The sequence below is a fragment of the Pungitius pungitius genome, chromosome 8 (genome assembly GCF_949316345.1).
Source record: "Pungitius pungitius chromosome 8, fPunPun2.1, whole genome shotgun sequence".
In the NCBI taxonomy this organism is placed as follows: Eukaryota; Metazoa; Chordata; class Actinopteri; order Perciformes; family Gasterosteidae; genus Pungitius; species Pungitius pungitius.
Window position 1 is genome coordinate 13546349 of NC_084907.1, and position 22820 is coordinate 13569168.

At 43.3% G+C, this 22820-nt stretch overlaps 3 protein-coding genes across 3 annotated transcripts; 1 reads left to right on the forward strand and 2 right to left on the reverse strand.

Annotated features, from left to right (window-relative positions):
* Positions 1–1164: 1164 nt before the first annotated feature.
* On the reverse strand, positions 1165–5326 carry adnpa (activity-dependent neuroprotector homeobox a). The gene is made up of 4 exons (XM_037490528.2): positions 4982–5326; positions 4311–4423; positions 3934–4026; positions 1165–3832 (listed from the first exon to the last, which is right to left on the reverse strand). The coding sequence occupies exons 2-4, from the start codon at positions 4416–4418 to the stop codon at positions 1496–1498; spliced, it is 2538 nt and encodes an 845-aa protein (XP_037346425.2). The 5' UTR covers positions 4419–4423; positions 4982–5326; the 3' UTR covers positions 1165–1495.
* A 251-nt stretch (positions 5327–5577) lies between these two features.
* On the reverse strand, positions 5578–9230 carry si:dkeyp-97e7.9 (DEP domain-containing mTOR-interacting protein). The gene is made up of 9 exons (XM_037490531.2): positions 8920–9230; positions 8636–8814; positions 8385–8508; positions 7963–8141; positions 6762–6971; positions 6542–6676; positions 6353–6423; positions 5907–6011; positions 5578–5806 (listed from the first exon to the last, which is right to left on the reverse strand). Exons 1-9 carry the CDS (start codon positions 8991–8993, stop codon positions 5681–5683), a joined length of 1203 nt encoding a protein of 400 aa, XP_037346428.1. The 5' UTR covers positions 8994–9230; the 3' UTR covers positions 5578–5680.
* A 286-nt stretch (positions 9231–9516) lies between these two features.
* On the forward strand, positions 9517–12614 carry mafbb (v-maf avian musculoaponeurotic fibrosarcoma oncogene homolog Bb). The gene has a single exon (XM_037490529.2). The coding sequence runs from the start codon at positions 11056–11058 to the stop codon at positions 12016–12018; it is 963 nt and encodes a 320-aa protein (XP_037346426.1). The 5' UTR covers positions 9517–11055; the 3' UTR covers positions 12019–12614.
* The last annotated feature ends 10206 nt before the right edge of the window (positions 12615–22820 follow it).

The window sequence follows — 22820 nt, forward strand, 5'->3', positions numbered from 1 at the left end:
CCCAACCCGCACACTCCGCTCTGCATCTGCCAAGCTGCTTGTTCCTCCCTCACTGAGAGAAAAGCACTCGGCGAGATCGTGACCTTTTTTCTGTCCTGGCTCCCAGATGGTGGAACGAGCTCTCTGATGAAATCAGGACTGCAGAGAGCCTCTACATCTTCCGTCGAAAACTCACGACACACCTTTTTAGACTCTACCTTGACTAACAAACTGAAGCACTAACATATCGTAGCACTTAAAATTGTACTTATAATGGCACTTATCCATAACATGTTTTGAAACTGCTTATTTGATGAAAAGTGTACTTTCTTTTTAGATTGTCCTTCTTGCCTAGGGGGTCTAGGAACTAGAATACTAGTACTACTAATAACACTATTACTTTTGTTTTTTCAACTGCTCTTAAACTAAAATGTACTGCTACTACCACTAGTACAATTACAACAAATACTTATATTACTACATAAAATACATTTAATTCTCTTTTTATTATTTCTGTATTTTCTCAGATTGATGAGCTTCTCCCATTTTTTTTCTTAAGATTCTTTAAAATTAAATTCAGCTTTTCTCATTTCTATTGTTTCAGCAATGTTTCGAATTAATTTCAGCTTTTTTCATTTCTGTACTTTAAGCAACTTTCTGAAATTAATTTTTAGCTTTATGCATTCCAACGCATTTTCAGCAGGAAATGCGTTTTCTAGTTTCACTTTAATACCAGAAGAGTTCGGAATTTTCGCCTTAAGAATGCCATAAAACATTGGATTTAGCATAGAATTAAGTCAATGGAGCATAATGTGTAAACCCGTTATGTTGCTTTTAGTTGCAGGTAAGTGCTTATTTTAAGCATCAACTTTTTTTAATGTAATAAATAAAAACATATATATATATATATATATACATATATGTATATATTTTAAATAAAAACAATGTCCTAACCCCCCCCCCCCCCTCGGAGTTATCCAATTGGAGGAAGGTTTTAAATGTAATTTCTGATACTGAAATTAACACTAACCATCAATGACTAACCGATACAAAATAGTCTTGCACTGTGTATCGGCATTTAACTCACTCAAGCTCCACGGAGTTCTGTCCACAATGTTTTTTTTTCATTGCGTTTTATAAAGACATGAATACAAATAAGCAATGTCAAAGATTGAGTAGCCAAGGAAAAATCAAATGTTTTTTATTAAACATATTTAATTAAACAATGTCATATGGGGTTAGCATATTCTACACGTTGCAAATGTGAAATGAAAATAAGGAACAAAAAAAACTAATGGAAGTGGGGGAGTAGGCATAATGACTGTAAATTCTGACATTTTAAAGTGAAGAATATTGTATGAAGAAACTCAAGAGATGAGAAGCTAAAGTATATACAATGCACTTATTTGTGCACTATAATAATAACTTTTCTTCTTTCTTACTAGCTGTTTTTGTTTCCACCCCATCTTTATCTATACACCTTCTCTGAATCAAGCCACACTGGTAAGCAGGTCCACTAACAGAAAGTCACCAAAGCATCTGCATTTCCATCTTGCAAAGTGCACTCCTTCTCTGTTGAGGAATCAGACGTGTTCAAAGGTTCCATGTCTTCAGTCAGGTTCACTGCCTCCTCAGATTCAACATTCTCGTCTTGGTTTGTGTCAATCCTTCCATTCTCAGCAGGCCCATCCTCTGCTTCTGGTTCACTGTCTGAGTCAATGGAAATGGTCTCTGGGCAGGTACTGAGTTTTAAGGTACAGTTTAGTGTCTCACACTGCTTGTTTTGGTCTGTGCTTGGAGTGCCAGACTTGAGGCCTCCGGATCTCCCAGTTGAGGTGCAAAAAAGCTCGCTCTCCACAAAGATCAAGTCGTGCTGGACTTTCTTTACGGCGTGCATGTCAAAGCCGAGCAAAACAGACAGCTTCCTGGTCTCACATAGTCTCTCGCACGTCTTTCTCTTGGTTGCAAAGTGACTTGCAATGTCAGATTTCCAAAGCCACAGACTCGCAGAGAGCTTCTCCTCTTCTTGAGAAGAGAGGTATGGTCGCCGGTTGAAATAGGAAGTCAGGAAGTTCTTCCTGGCCTCATACGTCTTGTGCTCATAACCTCTAGGATCCAGAGCGAGGCCATCAGATTCAGACTCATTCCCGACGGCTGTGGAGGACATCTTTGACTCCTTGCTCAGCTTCATCTTCTTGGGGTTGGACATGGCCTGCGTCGGTGGCTGCCTCTTGAGGAAGCCAGCCCCTGATGAGTTCAGAGTCAAGGCCGACTTGAAGCCCTCGCCGGCCTGGCTCCTGCCAACCGCCCTGCACTGCACTAGATGCAGTGTGATCGTAGAGGCAACCATGTTACTAGTGTATACTCCTAGGCAATGTATGCACTTGTATGTCATCTTCTTTTCAACCGGATGCATCGTTTGAAGCACCTGATGTCGCTCCCTCAGATGCATGGCCAAAGCGTCCGAGATGGGCCCTTTGAGGATAGTGAAGCACAGAGGACAGAGAGTCTTCCCAACCTCACTCTTGTACGGTAGTGCAGTGAAACTTCGTGGAACTGTCTCGGTTTTCTTTTCAATTATTCTGGGAGCGGTGAGTTTGACCTGAGGTGGAACACTAATCTGAGCGGCGGCAGACTGGCCTTTACCATTTATGGATTCTTTCATGTTAAAAGTGAGCACAACAAGCTGTACATTACTGGACTTATCTTGTTTAAGGGTGAGATCAAAGGTTAAAGGGGATGCACCAGGGGGTCCGACAAAGTCATCAGGATGAGCCTGAGCAACATGCTCGATCATTTTCTCCACATTGTGGAAAGCAGAGTGGCACTGTGGACAGGTGAGCCCGTGGATTAGCATGTGGTTTAGCAGTGTATCACTGGGCAGATAGCGGTTGCAAAGCAAGCACTTGCTGGTGAAATTGTGGATTTTCATGATGTACTTTGCCAGTGCCCAAACTCTCTTTGCCTTGTGTGCACTCTCAAAGTGGGCGTTGTAGAGGTTTTCCGGAAAAAGCTCATTGCAAACAGTACATATCTTCCACTTCTGTGTCTGTGCCGTGTTTACCCCAGCAGCATTACTTTCAGCCATTAAAATGTTGCTTGGAACAATGGCGCGCATCTGACTGGCTGTGACAGAGGACTGATTCTTAACAGGGGACACTGGTTTTAAATATCCAATAACTGGTTGTGCTGTTGGGTGAGTCCTAAGTTTTTGGCCCCTTAAGATCAGAGGACCTTTCTGAGAAGTAACCGGCAAGGATTTAGGCCTGGAAACAATAACGTTAGCATGTCCGATCATAGTGGTTACTTGAGCACCAATGCGCTCGTGGTACTCTACCACATGCTGAACTAGAGCCTCATAGCTGCGGGTGGAAAACTGGCAGCGCTTACAAAGGATGTTGTTGCCATTGACAGGATTAGCCCCATTTTTGACAGATGATTCAGGAACTATAGCAAAATATGGTGAGACAATATGCCGAAAATGTTCCCTGTATATGTGTCTTCTCACAACATTGTAGAGACTGTCCCGAAAGGTGCATTTTTTGCAAAAGTACATTGCTTTCTCCACACCATCTCTCTGTTTTACCCTATCAAGAAACGTTTTGTCCTTCTTTCCCAGAGCAGCTCCCTGCGAAGCTCCATAATTCTGCCGTGTCGAACTAGGTATGTGGAATATTTTAACGTGAGTTTCCAAAATTCTCTTGCTTGCAGTGAACGTGCAGTATGGACAGTTGAGCAGAATTTTACTCTCAAAGATTTTCCTGTGTACATTGCGGAAGTGATTCTTGTAGCCTGAGTAGTATTTGGAAGAAAAGGGGCACTCAGTGCAGCAAAATGGCTTTGATCTATATTCCTAAAAGATATAGAGAGGAAAAAAACAATAGTATCAAGATAATAAAAGTGATTTGTGCACAAGTATTTGAAAGGCACCAAAAAGACAAAAGTAAGATTCACCTGTGTTTTGGAGTAAGATGAATCCCAACCACAGATATCAATGCAAAGACTAGCCTTTACATATTGCTCATCAGGACAAAACTCTTTGAACTCCTGTGGGAGGATTTGAAAAGATAGACACATTCGTTAATGTAAGATCAGGCACGGTTGACTGCTTGCAGTACTTTATCATACCAACCACACAGTCTTTTAACACATTTACCTAACTATGCATTGCTTTCAATTGTCCTTGATCGCTTTCAAACGTTTAGACACTTAAGTCGGTCGAGCGGTTTTAAAATACACACCTGAAATATCTTGAAACGTGAATGAAAATGATCTGCACGCTACACACGTCTTTTTTCATTTCTACTCGCATGTAACGAATATAAACTCACCTCTGCTGCCTCCTTGCAGAACTCAAGTCCAATGTCTCCAAGGTTTTTTTTCACCTGTTTCCTAGCTCTTCTAATTCTCGTAAGGTTATTCACTGGAAGCTGATACATTTCTCCTGAAAAATAAAAAAAATGAATAAAATAACTGCTTATGAATTTAAGGAAACGTGCATCCTAGCCAGCAAAAACAATTACATTTTTTAAACGTCATATCATAGCTTAATCAATAATGACCAGCCGTGGATGTGACGGCTTCTCAAACAGGCGACACGCCCCTCAAACCTTCGCGTCAATTCAATAAATGATTTTCAACGGATTTACTTAGTGACAGGTTTACTTTCTGTATGCTCAGATCGTCAGGTTTCTGCCTGGTACTTGCACCATTTCAGAGAGCAGGCTTCACATTAGCTTGCAATACTGCTGGTTTGATCAGAGACAATGAAACCCGAGCAGATGCGATACCTTTCATTCTGCGGTTTATCGGCCAAAGCTAACGATAACTGGGCTTTCACAGCACATGTTGTTAGCTTTGTGGGCTAACGTTAGTGTGTTAGCCAAATTAGCGGTGTTGTCTGCTTGATAACACTACAGAGCTAGCACCAAAGTTAGTGCCGAATAGCCGGTTATGATGATTTATTTCCCCTACCGAACGTGAGCCAATGCCTTTCACTCACCTGGAGATCGTTGTGGGAAACAGCTTTCTAACAAAGACGGTGACCGGAGGGTTGATGACGTGCAGATTGATGTTGATGTTCACTTTCCTCACAGCCGGCGCTGATATTCAGCTAGCTAACTATGCTAGCTTGTTATCTCTGACATCTGCTCTGCTATAGCTGCAAGCTAGCTGGAGGAATGAAAGCCCGGGCAGTGTGCCGCACATTTCATGCAGACTCACAAACCGATGACCGCCACGACCACTAAATGGACTCTACTTATTAGTATTGTACTTGCACTTGTGGTCAGGCCAGGCTGCAAGCTATCGGCACCTATTTCAAGTCAACCAACTCTCAATCTAAAATGGCGACGACAAAAAGACGGAAGTCGTAGCAGGGCGCTGTGCGGGGACTGGATCATTGGCAGGATGGCCACAAGTTAGTATTCTGAATACTACGATGTTTTATTTCCAGTCAAAAAACACGTGTCCCTCAGGAACTGAGGTTCTTTATAACAGCACACAGGTGGTAACAAAAAACACACAACCAAGGTTCATTTATTTATTTTTTCTCCATAAATGAGCTCATGACCTCTGTCCATGCCAGGTTATATACAAAATAGGCTTTAATTGAAAATAATACACTACATAATGTTATAATTCAGTTCCAGCAAATGTAGTTGTATCTAAAACAAGAGCTAGAAAAATGTTGTTGTTGTTGTCATTCTAGCAGTTCCAGAACTTCCAGAACGACGGTGCGAGGCCCTGTCATCACCAGCCTGGTGACAGTCCTGTAGTTCAGGTAGAGGACGCACCGTCCGTTCACCTGCCACACAAACTGCCGCACCTAAAGAAGATGGTATGAGGTACAATGGTCTTATTTATGTATCTGAGTAAAATATTATTTATTTACATTTCTAGTGCAATGTGCCTAATATATGTTTGACCTTAACACCTGCAGCTGCTGAAGGGCTTTCGGGGTCAACAGCCTGCACATAACAAGGTGCCGTGCCTCTGACAACAAAGCCCCAGCCCAGGGCATCTCCGATAACCTGTGATTACACGAGGGTAAGAGCAATTACACTATTTTTACAACAACAACATGAAATAATTTTGTTCTGGTGAGAAACAACTTCATTAGTCCATATAGATGAGGTATGTCTACATGAATGAACTAGATAAAACTAGTTCTAATGTGAAATAGGTGCTTTGTATTACATGGTTTCTGCATGGGGCTTGACATTGACATTCTAGTTGACAGAAAGTTTTAATAGAATGTTTTCATGTTTGCTCTTTTTTTTGGACCATGAAGGACTGTGGTTCAAGTTATGCTTGATTTAATTTTAAACTCCTAGAGATGCTAAAAATGTTTGTCCGATCCACGGTGACTCACCGTCAACACTTTCTTGATTAAAGGAGCTCCAGGTGCAAATAACTCTTCACATGTAAAATGTCTTCTTAGCACTAAAAAATTGTTCAAACATTTACAATTTTTCAACCTTAAACCGCAATACACGTAATACTCTTGTCTTTAAATGCCTTTTTGAAACATGTGTGATATGAATATTAGTTACACACTTGCCTGATTTAGGATTGCATCTCACTGAGGGCAAAGACAGCTGGACCAGAAGTGGAAATCCAGAAGAGTGAAGCTGAGCGGAGTTCAAGCTGCCTCGATGCCCCCTGGTCACCTGTGTCAGATCTTTACTTAACCTCACTGCAATCAAATAAGTAACAACATTGTAATGGAATAGTTACAACAATGGGTATTAGGTGCAAGAAAGAGGATAATGTTCTTTTACCAGACTGGAACGCATTACTGTCTTCCTGAGGTGAGCTTTTGTGCCAAACAAACGCACTGTCAGCACGGCTGTCCTCCTGTGTGGACACTATAGCGCCTTTGTCGTCCTTTTCACTTTCGCGCAAAAGTTCAGATAGGCGATGTCTCCGGCGAAAATTGATGCAGAACTGATACAGCAATCTGCTGTCAAAGAATTCATATTTCTTTGCCACTAGGGGTGGAAGTGTATGGAGGACTAAAAGTGCCACAATTAAGTAAATAAATACACAATTAAATAATTACTTAAATGTGTCATTAATTAATTAAAAATAGAATTAAATACATAAATGTGTTAATAAATGTGTCATTAATTAATTCAAATACAGATTCATGTTATGTAAAATACATATATACTTATTTCACTATTTACATTTACATTTCATGATCCTGCGTTGCAGTGCTTCATGAATTACTTAAAACTGTCAAACTGACCCATCAAAGTCAGTGGGCGGGGCTAACGCGAATCCAGTCTGATCCATTGCTTTGGTAGAGTACCTGGCCACGGCAGTATTTTGTTCCTGGCCCAAACTCTTTGTGGCATATAGATGGCCACCATAAGCTCATTAGGTCAGTGATATTAGCAGGTAAACAATGCATCTTTATAGATGTTTCATTACAATTCATGTGTTTGCAACAGGTGGAGATTTGTTGTCCACGTTGGGGTGGATGGATTCAGTCGTTTAGTAGCTCTGCATCAATCCAGTATCCGGAATTGATTTGTCTTGACTTGATACACAGGGTAACCAATCAGGCGTAAGGTTCCGCCTACCAACTTTTGATGGGTCAGTTTGACAGTTTTAAGTAATTCATGAAGCACTGCAACGCAGGATCATGAAATGTAAATGTAAATAGTGAAATAAGTATATATGTATTTTACATAACATGAATCTGTATTTGAATTAATTAATGACACATTTATTAACACATTTATGTATTTAATTCTATTTTTAATTAATTAATGACACATTTAAGTAATTATTTAATGATGTGTTTATTTATTTAATTGTGGCACTTTTAGTCCTCCATAGAAGTGGGAGAGAGAGAAGGGGCAAAAAGCAAAACAATTTGCTATTAATTGAATTTTTCACAAAGAGTTAATGGGTTGTATTTGCTTTTTATTGCCAAAGTCCCTGCTGGCCACCCACTGACAGGGCTGCCCTCACCATGCTGAATGATGCCATGCTCTTGCATTGCGCGGCACAGCTCCAGTCCCCGGCACCGGCTTTCCGCCTCCCCGTTCTGAAGGAGCCAGTCAATCAACTGGCCGCCAGGAAAGGAGCGCTGATATGCAACGCCATGCTCCTCTCTCAGCTGCAGAATTGACTTCTTGTCCCCTATGAGACTGAAAAAACAGACACGTAAACACGGGTCAGATGTGTCACAGGCATGCAAATTACACTTTCAAAAGTGCTGGTCGAAGCCTTTCAAAGTTAGAAACACCTATTGAACAGGAGATTGCGGTTGTTCTGTGTGTGTTAAATTTTAAAATCATATTGATGTGTTGTATGTGATCACTTCTATGGTTGACGGTGCTGTTAAAGGTCAAGCAAAAGAATACCAGCACAACATAAACAGAAGCTCTTACTGTTCATAGAGCCGTTGGCCTCGCATGAAGATTTTCACCTCTCTATTGAAGGAAAACGTACCATCATCCTTGCGGAAACGGTACAGCAGTTTGGCATCCTTCAACAGCGGCATTTTATCACAGACTAAGGACAACATACGGTTTCTAATAAGTTTTGTAATGAGCGTGTCTTTAAATGTAGCCACAAAAGTATTGTTTTCATGACGTCCAATATCTCCTTGCTTGAACTTGGGGGGCTGCGTCATTCTTACCGTGGTGAAGGATGTCATGATCCATGAGGTGCTGCATGAGGCGGACGGCCGTCGCTCGATCTGGAGCTTCCTTATGGCTCACTAGCCAGTCGATTAGTTCCTGTGCCACAAAGCAGTTAGGATACGTGCGCAGGTGGTAGCGGCGGTCCTTGATCAGCTTTCCATCGTGGAGTCTCAACCTTGAAATCAAGTTCAAATCAGCCACACATGTTTAACCTTAACCCTTGAATTCCCTTCAAGCCGACCATTGACGAGTCAACATCTCTCTCTCTTTCTCTTCATACCTTAGTTGTTCTCCTGCGATCATTACTTCTCCTTTATGTGTGGCTTTTCTCCTAATGCTGCTTGTTCGCTCCATGTTCGTTAGATGTGGACTGGGAAGTTGTGTGAAGCCAACTCTTTGTTAGGGCCCTTTTGTATTTACAAAATATCCATTGAAACACACAGAAGCCCATTTGCCATGTGGGAAAGATGTTGTGTATACAGACAGAAAGGGAGACAACGACATGGTACAGCTTAAAGCAGCTGCATCATAGGTCGAGTTGGTAAGTTGTTTGGCACACAGAAGTGGTATCGTATGAATATTCATGACCACGTAATGCGTTCTTAGAGCTCTCTTTGTAATCATGGCATTCATTGATTGCATTTTTTTTATACACAAATATAATGTTTTCAGTGGCTTCACTGTTTTCCTTCATGTGGACTGGTACGCGAGTGTCTGCTAGAAATTTGCTCCTAAGCTGTTAGCATCCTATCTTTAGCTGAATGTCCCCAAGCCATCCTCGCTCAGTCACTCTATCTCCTCTTTTCCTTTGTTCTCAGCAACTACAGTTGCAATACCCCCGTGTCCTGGGACAGCATTTTGTATTGACTTTGGCTTGAGTCCTCTATTTTGTCAGTAAAGCTTTCACAATCTTTGGAATAAGCAGTGCCTGAGAGGGTCATCTCAGGGCAGGAGCGTAACTCTTTATACCTTGTGCAGCTGTGGCACCTCTGGACACCGCTAGGGGGGACATGCCAAATCAGAGGGCACATCCTAAGCACACCATGTTATTTTTTTAAATTGTGACAGAGACATTGGGGATCTGTCAGGGGTGTTCATGATTGATGGGGGGGATATCTTGTTTTTCGGGCTCAGGGCCAACTTTCTGAAAACTCAACACATGTTGAAAGCCTCTCCCGCAGATGTTTTGAGCTCTTTAAATGCACAATCATAAATGGAATTAATCCTTTATTTTGTACTGTAGCTTTCAAAAAGTGACTCCTTGAACATGTAAATATCCCCAAAACAAATATAATACAACTTTTTTTTTGAAAGGAGATGGACAGCCTGCTGCTGTGTTTTTTTCTGAAATGTCTCCCCTGATTGATCCAACAACATGTAGTGATTAATGTATATCTATGGTATGAACTCTCAATTACTTTATTCACGCTGAAAGCACGAACTTGAGTTTGCTGGGCCCAGAAGTGAAGAAGATGTTCACAGTGAGGGTTCGGAGTGGATTTCTGCTGCGATGTGAGCAAACGGCCGCCAGGTGTCAGCATTCTCCTTCGATCTGACCAAAGAGCACAGTGACCGCAAAAGGGTCGACTGAATTATCTTGCAGCTGCCTTTTTGTTGTTTAAGTGTATTGAGGTGTTTTTGCGACAAGTTGTATACATCGTCACAAGTTCAGTCTGAAATGTCAACCAAATTATGGACGATGGGGAATAATATGACCACAAACGTGAAGTAGATCGAAGTGACCCCATGCAGGTTGAGCGTATTTTGCTTGACAAACAATAAAATCACTGCCTGGATTCGCCAGGGTGTGAAGGTATTTCACCGGGCCTTATGCACCATGGGATGAATCTAAACAAACCTCTGGGGTAAGTAGGCCTGAATGTAAAATGGAGGACAAGTCAAACTGTTAAAGAAGCATATTGCAGAAGATGGTGTTCCGCTGTGCAGACATTTATAGGTTTTGGTCAAATGATCATCACGAACAGCCCGTTGGGGGGAGGGACAGCCTCGCAGCAGCTCTTATGCAAATCGCCCTCCTCAGCGTGTTTCTATTGGAGAGCAGCGCGGAGGTGTAGCCTAAAAGGCGTGACATCATGCCAATGCAGCTTTATGAAGAAAGTGCGCTTCTCCCGAGCAGGCATAGAGGTGCGTCCAGTCCGCTGGCGTCATCGGTGGACTTCTGGCGTGTGGCGACTGAAGCCGAGAAAAAGGCTGCGCGGTGCAGAAATCTCCGGTTCGTAGAGTTCTGATAAGGTGGGAGGCTTTTAGGCACGAGTTTTTTCACCCTTCTGAACTGAAATCAAAGTTTGGGATTAACTGCTCCGTTTTTTTTTTTTAAGTAAGCGCGATTTTGCTGACTGTATGAAATAGCTTTGGACATTCGGAGCTCTCCGAAGAGACCAGCTTGCCAGTTAATATGAGCGATTCGCATTTGGGGCTGCAGAAAAACCCCATGGATTTCGTCAGCGACTTTGAATTGATGAAGTTCGGCGTTAAGAAAGAGGACATGCAAAGGATCGACCGCTCCTTCGTCGGGACATGCAGCCAGCTCCAGAGACCGGACTCCGTTTCGTCCACTCCCGGCAGCACACCTTGTAACTCGGTGCCCTCCTCGCCGAACCTCAATCCGAACGAGCAGAGAAATAACCCCGGGGGCGACCAGTTCTGGATACCCAACAACGGGGGTTACCCGCAGCAAATGTACCCTCAAGCTTTCGGTCTGACACCCGAGGACGCAATGGAGGCCCTGATCGGCGCCACGGCGCAGCAGGGACACCCATCTGTGCCCCACGGCCACCAGCCGCCACATTTCCAGGCCGAGTACGAAGGGTACGGCCAACTGAACGAGCCCGTCCAGCACTACGGGGGGCTCCCGGGTCACCCCGACATGCAGGGCATCCACAGTAGCCACTGCCAAGACCCTTACAAAGACGACATGGGCTGCGCGTCCCCCGAGTCCCCGGAGGACAAGCAGGTCCTCGGGGCGCACCACCAGCACAGCCGCCACGACCGGCTGTCCAACGCCGACAGCCACTTCTCCGACGACCAGCTGGTGTCGATGTCCGTCAGGGAGCTCAACCGGCTCCTCAGAGGCCTCGGAAAGGACGAAGTGATGCGTCTGAAGCAGAAGCGACGAACCCTGAAAAACCGGGGTTACGCACAGTCCTGCCGGTACAAGCGCGTCCAGCAGAAGCACGTCCTGGAGCACGAGAAGACCAGCTTGGTGTCTCAGGTCGAGACGCTGAAACACGAACTGAACAGACTGATGAGGGAGAGGGACGCATACAAACTTAAATGCGAGAAACTGTCCGGTGCAAACTGTTACCACGAAACTGGCTCCACCAGTGACAACCCCTCCTCACCCGAGTATTTGATGTGACTTTGTTAAATTGTCCTGCTGAACCGATGCGTTTCCATGTGGAGGCATTACGTTGACAGCTCGCCTGGCTATTTAGCAAACAAGCCCGTGGATACACGAAGTTGTAATTAGTGTTGGACAAAAAGGATATTGCTCAAATCATTGTAATAGATTCAACTAGGCAAGTTAGGATACAAAATTACAATACAGCATGCATGCAGGACATGCATGAAATGTTTTTTTTTCTACAGGGCGGATCTGTATTTTGTCTGAAAGGACATACTTGAAATCAGAGAATATTTTCTTTTTATTAATACACAACTTTAATCATTCTGCATTAGTTACTTCTCAATCTTCATTTTAGTGATTTGCTTAGTTCATGTAGCTCAAATTATAATGTGTGTCCATGCTTCCTTAAAATAGAAACCATACAACGAAAAATTATGTTTAAATGGCATTTATATTATTTTTTATGAAGCCGATTCTGCTGGACAGATGTTTTCCTTATTTGCTTTTCTCTTTAAGATAATATATGATTATGCAAATTGTTTTTCATCCACTGTTTTTAATTTGCTATGGATCAATAAAACTATTGTGACTTTTTAAAATTGTGTCTCTTCTGCATAAATCGATTTACAACCTCACAAAAACAGTCCACACGGTGAAATATTTAGAGTAACTCAATTTTTTTTTTCCAGTTTGCACACACAGTCATTATTTGTATTGTAATTAGTTTTTATCATGCAAGCTATGACAACATTTCTTAAATTCACAGTCAAATTTATAATATAAAATATACAAAGAAAGAATCCATAAGCAGAATTTATAAATGTGAAACTAGTTTGTGTGCGGTGTAGACAAACAACAGGCATAAAACACGGCCTCTATCCTAACACATCTTAACATTATATCTTTTGAAATGCACATAAATTCTACTTTTTCATCATCTTATTATTATTATTAATATAAGACTACAAAAACAAGGAGCACAGTTACAGCGTTGCATATCTGTTGGTGAATGAAAGGGACGAGTGGCTTTCCCTTCTTCCCTGACCTTTGCCCTTCATGGAGTGCGGCTTCCTGTGGGACCCGGGCATGCGAGAACTCAAGGGGCTGACTGGTAGGGGCTGTGGGGCACTGATAAAAAAAGTGGAAATCAGGCTTCCCTTCTGCTCTCTTCCTCAGACAAAGATCACCTCTGCATTCATTAACAGAGGAAGAGAGAAACACGCCGCGGCGCTCCTCTGGCCGGCGACGCAGGAATTCTTTCACTTTGTTTTTTTTTGGGTTGTTTATGTCTTATTTTGATAATCCCCGAGCAAATTTCCCGACAACAGATCCTTCCCAGTTCAGCATTACAATAATATTTGGATGACTGTAATAGTACCAAGGCTATTGTGATAATGCGTGATAAGTGGACACATTGTAAATTGAGCTTTAACCCCTTTGTCACGGCCTCCGCGCTGAGAAGACACAAAAAAATGTAGGGAGTTTTTCCCAGTGAGAGAAGACTTTCTCTTTCCGTTTTGTGGAAATCCAGCCGGGCAGGTGGCTCTGTTAATGGCACCACCTTTTATACTTGAGACCAGGTTCTCTCTTCTTGTTTGACCCTTGACAGTTTTGACCTCACCCCTCTGTTGAGGGGCAGCAGCTCTAAAAATCCCACCACAGGTGCAACAACACTTTCTTTCTGAAAAAGGAGCCGATCCCTGAAGGTCGAGGGAGTGCATGACGTAGAGGAGTGCGTTTGCGAACACGGAGCTGAAAATATCCAGATGGTTATGGCAATGCTCCTCTGTATTTTAATACTATTGAGAAGAGCTAATTAATCAGTGGCTCTATGGAATATTTATAGGCACAGGTTAATTTTCCTCTATTTCAGAAGTGTAATTGTATATAATATGCTCACTGTTTACACAACAGTAAACCTCCTCAGACGGCAGAGAGTGAAAATCACCATCTACATACAATCGTCTTATTAAATTAGCCTAGTTACATTTTTTTGTTGTATAATTCTTTATGGTGGGATTTTATTTCTAAATTATAGAATCATTCCTAAGTGCTTAACATGAACTAAAACCTTTCAAATTTCGGTAACATTTTACATTAAACTACCTCAAGTGTGAGGGCGTATTTGCTCATGCAAATTGGAGAGTGCAAGGTATGCATGTTTGTGTATACTTGCATACGTTTAACATTGCCTGCTGCGATGCATTTTAGTAGGTGGGGTATTTCAATAACTTCTTTGTTTCGTGCGGTATGTCTGCACACTTACATACATCACAGGATTTCTGAGCAACGGTGGAATAATACAGTAGAAGTGTTGGCGAGGAGAGCGGTTTGTGGTGCTGTGTGACAGTGTGCTGTGTGCCATTGTAGAAACGATTAGCCAGCTCTTTTCCCTTGCACGTGATAGGCTTGTGGGCCTGATGTGGGAGCTTCACGCTACCCCTCCCCCTACTCCTCTTCCTCCTCCCTGCCACCAACACCCCGAGCCCACAACGCCTGAGGCTGGCTACTGAGTCAGCAGGAGGGAAAGGTGTCTGCACGGCTGTGGCATCAGAGAGAGAAAGAAGGAGAGAGAGAGAGAGAGAGAGAGAGAGAGAGAGAGAGCAGTGAAAACGATTGAGAATAGACACGTTTGCATTTTTTTTTAAAGCAGACGAAGGAACGGTTGCACAAAGTAAAATGAAAATGGCAGTATGCGGTGATGAAGCCGGTTAAGGGGGAAGCTATCATTTCAAAACCTCTTCTACAGAGGCCTTTTTATTATGGCGACCATGATCTACGCGTAAACCTCGGCACACTCTCACATAATTAAATTAAAGGCCCTGTGGAGGGCCGGCGCTCAGTGCAGCCGCTTTACGGCGTCCCGCCTGCTGAAGCGCGGTGCCCACATCTTGGCTGGAGTGCAGGAGTTCTGCCGAGGCCCGGCTGCATCTCAGACAGCGGACACAGACAGAGGAATGCTGCAGAGACTTACCATTGTGTGGGGAGAGGCAGAGGAATGCAGGCTGCCAGGCGACGCGCGCCGTCACCAATGAACACAGCCAGAGGCCTCAAGCCACGAGGGGCGCCGGACCCCACGGTCAAACATCCCTCGCCGCGTCCCTCTGCTGTATCCCACTTCACAGCTCCTGCGCACGGTGTTTACTGTGTTTCGCGGCGGTGAATCTCTAAACACAGGTGTGTTGCTGCGGGACTGTCACCCCAGCGAGAGATTAGATACAAAGTGGCCTCGTCAAAGAAGAATTGGTCGATCGGCTGAGCAAATATTCTTTTGTTTCAAACAAGCCTCGTTGAGCAATCTGTGATTCCCGCATTCACTACAATGATTGGCACTAATCTCCTTTGTCTAGGTGTCAATGGACCAGACATTTGACCCCCCCCCCCCCCCCCCCCCCCAATAGCAAGCCGTTTCCAGCCTCAGCCAGTTCTTTCAGCCAGTGTTTTGCAACAGTTAAAGGCTCACGCTGGTCTGCGGAGAGCGGCTTCACATGAAGTGCAGAGCAGAGATTGGGATGGAGCACAGGATGGACGAGGGGCTTCCTCTTTCACTTCCTATATGAGGGTCCAGTCAAGTGACTCTTTGTGAGAGTGTTAGGTTTGTCTGTCGCTGGAGAACGCAGCTTTGACGGCTGTGGTTTCCGCTCAGGATGTCCAGTCGTTTCTGAGCGTGGTTGTGACACCGTGAATCATGCTGCGATCACACACGCACAGGGACGTCTCCATGGACATGGCACACACACACACACACACACACACACACATACGCAGACAGGCCAATGCAGACGATCATGTGTGTGTTTCTGTGTTTTCTCGCTCTCTCACACAGAAGGCTTTTTTTTTTTCAGTGTTGCCACATCTCGACAGATTCCATGGTACTTTTGTTGACAACTACTGTTAATGACTTAGATTATCACATGATGAGCTCTAAAGACTCCAGCAGAGTGGATTAATGTGTAGCCTCAGAACTACAATAAAGATTATCTTGCTATCTTATTGGCCATAATAAGGAATCTTACTTCCTGGGGCCGTCGTGTTTCACATGTTTGTGAGTGATCTCTGGGGGATCTGATAGGAGGGTTCCTTGATAAAGTGCTTGTCACGTTTCAATGGACATCACTGACAGAAGTGTCACAAAGTCCTGTCACATTACAGACGTGGACTTTAGCTTCTGAGCAAAGGGTGAACCGTTGCATGTAATGATTATACAGGTTCCTCCCTGCGTGACAGAAATATGATAAAACAGCCAAGGCTTTAAACAGAGGAGGAAAAAACAGAGGTGTTATTTTGCTGTAAATGAACTGTGCATCCAAAGTGACTGATCATTCCACATACAATCCAAGGGCAGCACCCTCAACACCTGGTCTTCCTTTAATACGATGGACAGCCAGCGTATTCTTCCTGGCTTTATTAGTGACACTGCAGTTTTGCAGCATATATAATATAAGAGTCCAAAGAGTGAATAAAGGGTCACTACAGAGAGGAGAAGAGTAGAAAAAAAGACGTGAAGGAATCTCCTTTCCTTTCATTCTCTGCAAGGATTTCCTGTTCTGTTTTATGGGGGTCATGCAGCTGGCAGGCGCCCTCCTGTTTCTGTCCATAATGATGACAGGCGTCCATTAGTGCACAGTAGAAACACGAGCCACAGAGGTTAACACAGGCTGTTCCCCCCTCTGACAGCCTCTTCCCTTTCCACAGCCCCTGGCCCCCAGCATTCAGCTCACCTATCTATAGGGCAGATAATTGCGGCTTTCAGTTGCTGTTGGCAAAACTGCGCTGATTAAGGGTCAGCTCTTGCTCAGACACCAGCATGTGCACCCTGGCGAGTTTATCACAACCTGGAAAGCAGATCCGGCCCTGTGGGACCATATTATGTCTCTGGTATATAACAAACTTGCTTCCAGGAAGAGTAACGGTGGGACTGTAGCAAAAACAAATAGTCCTCGGTCCTCTTAAACAACAAAAGAGAAGAAAGCCTGTGGTTGTTCTTTTTGTTGGGTTTAATGTTTATTTTTCCTATTTGTGACTGTGATTTTGAAGGAATGGTGCCCCAAAGGAAACAGTAAAACATATTATAGAGCAAAAATGACTATCCTGATCCGGTTTATTTGGGAAATCCCGTTATACTGTTAAGAGCCTCACTTAAAGAGAGGAAGATGGGGTTCGATAAGCTCCATTCAACACCCTTTTTTCATAGGTATCTGCATGTGTCACTGACATGAGAATGTCGCAGCGGGGTTGTACGTTCTGGTAAAGTCTAGCAGGCCTCCTTGGAATTGGGTGTGTTATTCTCCCACTGATGTGTCATGTTAACGTCTCCCTTGTGTCATAACTCTTCCCTCATGTTTCTCAGATGCACTGAGGAACTTAAAGCCATATTTAGAACCGTCTCCCCTTCCTCAACGCAGCTGTAGGATTTGGCAGAACACTGTTCACACAGGTATTCTTTGATTCTTTGGCCATCTTTGTCATCGTGGTCGATGTTAAAGCCTCGGTTACAATAACTCAGTGAACAACCATCTCTCTGCTGCTTTCAAGCAGCGGCGCTTGTTATTCACCAACACGGGACTTATAAGGACTTTATTAAACGGGAGGCCGGCCCTTGTACTGTATTGAACCCGTATACTTGTTTGCTCTTTTTGTGGTCAAGATACAGGAAGTACTTTGTTCTGGGAACAGCAGAAAAAAAGAAGCCCAAACTTCTCCAAAGAATTAAATGAAAGGTTACAAGCAAATAGAGGGTGTGTCATAGATGTGCTGTAGGAGTTTTTTTTAGAATAAATGTCTTCTGAAACTACCGACCGTTACATAAATGTGCGTCTTTGATTCTTCCAACATAACAAATTCTCAATGGTTGTATGGTAATTCTGAACTTTGGTAATCCTATTTTGACCAATTAGTTGCAGAAACGAAAAGTAAACACATAACACAACATTTTATCACCATTTAAAGGTTTAGTTCGACCTTCTGTTCAGACTGCACTTTTGCCCTTAACTGATAAAAATTGTATCTTTCTCTTTTTGTCTTTTTGTCTTTAAAAACAGGACTTGTAGTAGTTCAGCGTATTGGATGAAGTTGACTTGATTCTTCCACTCTTTGTGGTTGAACCCAGATGCTTAAATTCACCTATTGTGAATCACGTTTTTTGTGAGCTTAGCTGCATCTGCCCAAACTAAACAAAATCCACCTCCCGGCCCTCCTAAAGCTCCCCAACTAGCACAGTATACCTTTCATGGTCCCAGTTCTAGCCCGACATAGCAGAAGTAGGGTTATAGAGATGGGGTAACAACAATGGGCCTTTTATAAGTTTGCCACATTTGGGACACCTCACAACGTCCCAACATCTCGTTTAACAAAAGTAAACTGGATCTCTCAAAATGTCTAATTGATATGGCACACATGTTAGCTGTTGCTTATTTACAGATCATGCAGACACAGATCAATAAGGGCATTAATTAGATTTTTGGTCAAGTAGGACTATGAATGTAACAATATGCATTCTCCTTTTAGGTGTGTTTATGTTATGATCCGCTGTGTTGGGGGACAGTTATCTGCTCATCTCTTTGAGTGGTTCTTTCATACATAGTATAACGAGGCTAACGACATGATTTATACCGTGTTTGTGCACTTGTGGGTTCTGTGCAGGCATTTTGTGACCCCCTCCTTTTATACTACTGCAACTTATTGAGCGCTGCGTATTATTTAGTCCTTAAGAGCAGGAACTCACAAAACATAGGAACGGGATTTAGGGGAAGACCTTCAAAACACGGGAAGGAGATTCAAGAACACAGGGAAGGTGCTTGGACAGAGGCTTGGACAGAGGTGGAAACAATCATGGACACGGCGGACAATCACGGGGGACGACAGGACGAGGCAGGACGTGAAGTTAACCCAGGGACACAAGAGAGCATGACACTACAAAATGAGGCTGTGACACTTGATAGCTTGATACTAATGTCAGAATGCTAACATACAAACAATGACGTTGCCAACAAGTTGATCCCCTTAAGAACTTACATTTTCGGGAAAGCTTTGCAAAGTATTGTGTTTTTTGCTAATGTTGTGCTGGTCTGCACAATATTATGTATTGTATTATTATAACCTCCAGAGAAGAGGTAGCCTTTTGGGGTTTGGTTTGTTTGTTTCATCAGCAGGATTACAAAAAAGTTTATAGGTCCATATTTTTGGTGGAGTGTAGCACAGCCCAAGCAACAACCCATTTAATTTAGACATTTTTTTGGGGGGTGGGGGGGTTCAAGTGGTTTGTGTGAAGTAGAACACTGCCCACGCGTAGTCGAGCAGTGGCCTGCAGCATTCCCGTGTCCAAGCTGAACAACAACAACAACACAAGTGGGTGGCCTCCATGCTGTATCCCAACTCCGACCTCAGCCTGCACCTGAGGTGTTGAGAAATGTTCAACTGTCCAAATGTCGTGGGAAACCTCCACCAGTTTGCCTACCGCACGTCTGCGCTGTCTACTGGTGCACACATGGAACCTCAAACACATTAAAAGAACTTGGGACAAACTACAACGTTGATAACAGCCAAGCGCAGGAAAAAAAACAAAAAGAACATTGAAATGCGTCTGTCGTTTGGCTGCCCTGGTGAAAAACATTCGGATTGAGTATGTCAGCTTCAAGTCTCTTTTGCACAGCCAAGGTCAAAAGGTCACCATAAGTCTGTGAGTGACAGCAGTAATGGAGAGCGGAGCTATATTTAAATCCCAAGGAGAGGAAAAGCCTTGACTCATATGTGGACCTTGAGCATCCCATTTCCGCATTAAAAAAAAAATGAATCCGCTCATCTTGTTAAGTTCCCCATATGACTTAGTGGCAGAAATTATGTTAAGACACTGATTGTAAAATCTATCACAGATCTATCTATTCACTCATCTATTAGCTAGCTTTAAAATAAAGCAATGTATATTTTTGGCAATGCTCTCCTGTCCCCTTAGAAATTAGAAAGTAGGTTGTGTTTTAATGGAAAGACATATCACTGCCTGGTTTGAATAGATTTTATTGATCCGTGAGATAAAGTGAATCCTCTCTTTAAAGATTCTTTCCCAATGTCCTGCTAAGGGAATTCAGCTGCTTTGTTGTCTGAATAACTGTGTTGATTCGTCTGAGGCATCTGAGGTGTTTAGTCGGTTGGTGCAAAGAGTGGAATGCAGGAGCATTGGACTTTCCCACAGAACCAGTGGAGAGCACTTTGAAATAAGAACAGGTTTTCAAAAGCTGTATCAAGCCCTGATCACCTGATAAATGTGTCACAAGCCACAGCCCCGCTCATATGTGCTAGTAAAACAGATCTTTGAAGGACTAATCCTTTAATCCCGATTCATTGTTTCATCAGCAGAATAACACTTGTCTTGCTGCAAAGACTTCACACTGTTATCAAGAGCAGTGCGTTTCCAAGTGTCACAGGAATGTTTGAGATTAATGAGAAAAGTGTGGCACACGGATGGTACGTTGTCCCCTCAGTCTTTGTGTTTTCAGACCGCTGTCTTTCCCTCGGGGGCCACTTTGACATGCACATGCATACCTATCTGGGCTGCCATCTCTTTACACTATATCTCTGTCAGCAGTGGGCTGAGCCAGGAGCATGAGAAACAGAGGCAAGCTTGGTCCTCAGTCCCACGGATAGGGGCTGTGCACCCAGCTGTAAACAGCTTCTGTGTGTGTGTGTGTGTGTGTGTGAGTCTTTATTTCCATCTGTTTTCATCACCTCTGGAGAGGTGGCTTGACGAGTCTTCCCACAGGAGGGGCGAGAGCGTTGCCGTCCCGCACCTTCCTCCTCTCCTCACCTTACGTGATGACATGGGTCTTATCGCTGCATCTGCCGGGTCAGTTAGTGCGTTCTCTTTGTTTGAGGATTAGGGGATGCTAGTGCACCCATTGTGAACTACGGGAGCTTTCCGGGCACAGACTACGCACAGATATGCTCCTCTGTCCGTAGTTAGTTTCAAAGAGTAGTTAAAATATTGAATAATATCTGTGGCCGCTGTGATGAATCCAATTGCTTAATATGCAAGCATCTTTTTTTTACACCATGATTGCATTGAATCATCATTGTGTTTGGCTTCGAGCTGCGGGGGAGAGAAGTGGTTTGTTTAGAGTCACGCAGCTGTGAAGCTACGCTCCTGATATGAATAACTAGTCCTCCTTCAAATTTCACGCCACTATAAGGTCACAACATTATATTTCATTCAGTTTGACTTCAGGAGATGTTCCGCAAAAGTACTGACAGCATCAAGGAGGGGATGCCTCCACTCCATAGTGAGCCACCATTACAAAGAGAGGTTGACCTTGCCTTTGGCCTCTTGGCTGTCTGACAAAGCAATCCCCATGCTCTAGTGCAGTACAGCTGTCCTCTAAATGAAAGTAGCTGAGAGGCGAAGGGCAAAGAGGCCTATGGAATATCAATGTGCGATGCTCTCAATTAAGATTAAAGCTTCAAATGGAATCCTATGGAGCCGCTTCCCTAAGAAATGCTTGACATTTTACCCTTGCTGACTCTGGATTAAAAAAAAGTCCTGCGCCACCAGTACCTCCACCGCTACCACCCCAGCTGCTAACTAGCGGCCCCTCTTCGGCAATTCACCAAATTCATCCTGTAGATATTGACTTAGGCTACAGTCACACTTCTAAGAAATAAGTGAAATGGATCATCTTACTGCCGGTGGATGATAAGAATACTGAAATATGAAAAAGCATCTGGATCAGCAAAATGACAAACTGGGAGGGGGTTGTGGGCATGAGGAAGTCATGATAAACTCGTAGAGACATATTCCCTACAGCCAAGGGGAGAACTGAGGATAGCAAAGGAGGGGAAGAGAGGTAAAGGAGAAGGGAAAATTTGCATCTGCAACATGGCCGTTTTAAATATATGTTTAACAGACAGCCTCATCATTTTACAATATGTGCATCCTCTCTGAAAAGCAAGGACACACTGCTCGCAGGCCATAGGGAAATATCTGGTTTATTTGCCTGTCTTATCTGAAATATTTCATTTTATCAGTCAATATATTTAAGATCAGTTTAACGAATAAATACATTACATATTTTTTTTCCAAACACTGTCTGTGTATTTGCACAGACCAAAAACCACATTTCAGTGCTTTGTTCCTCATGATTAGTAGAATGTTCTAGATTTATTCAGCAGTTTGTTGAGATTCAGCAGATTTTCTTTCTGGGTCCAGTGGCTTCAGATGGAATATAAAAGACGAGTCGGTATTTACTTGGAATATGCAGCATATTTCCTGGTGATTTACAGAACATGGTGTCAGTTATTTGCAACAGATCTTGTAGCTTAATGCAGATTATGATGTTGTTTACCGTGTGTATCCACCATTATCATCACATCTGAGCTGTGCAAGCATTTCTAGTTGTTATTTTGGTACAAAAGACACTGGGGAAAAACCAGTATGTGGCCGTATGCAAGGCAGTACATTTGTAAAAAAAAAGAAATCCACATATCTGCCCGTTTTGTACAGCTTATGAAATTCCATGTGGCATAAGCTATATACATAAAGATAAAATTACATTTTATTGAGGAAAGCAAGAAAGCAAAGACTGATAATGAATGCGATGTAGAAAATAAGATCAAAATGGAGGCTACGTGTAAACTCCACCCTTGATAAACAGAATTCCACATCACGCTCCAACTCTGCAGTTAACTGAATCAATGCAATTCCACTTGTGCTGATCTTGCAGACTGAGGCCCTTCCCCCAACCTCCCTCCCTCCCTCCCTCTCTCTCCCGCCCTCTTTCTCTCTCGATGTAACACACACACAAACCCGTCTGCCTCCCTGCGCAGGT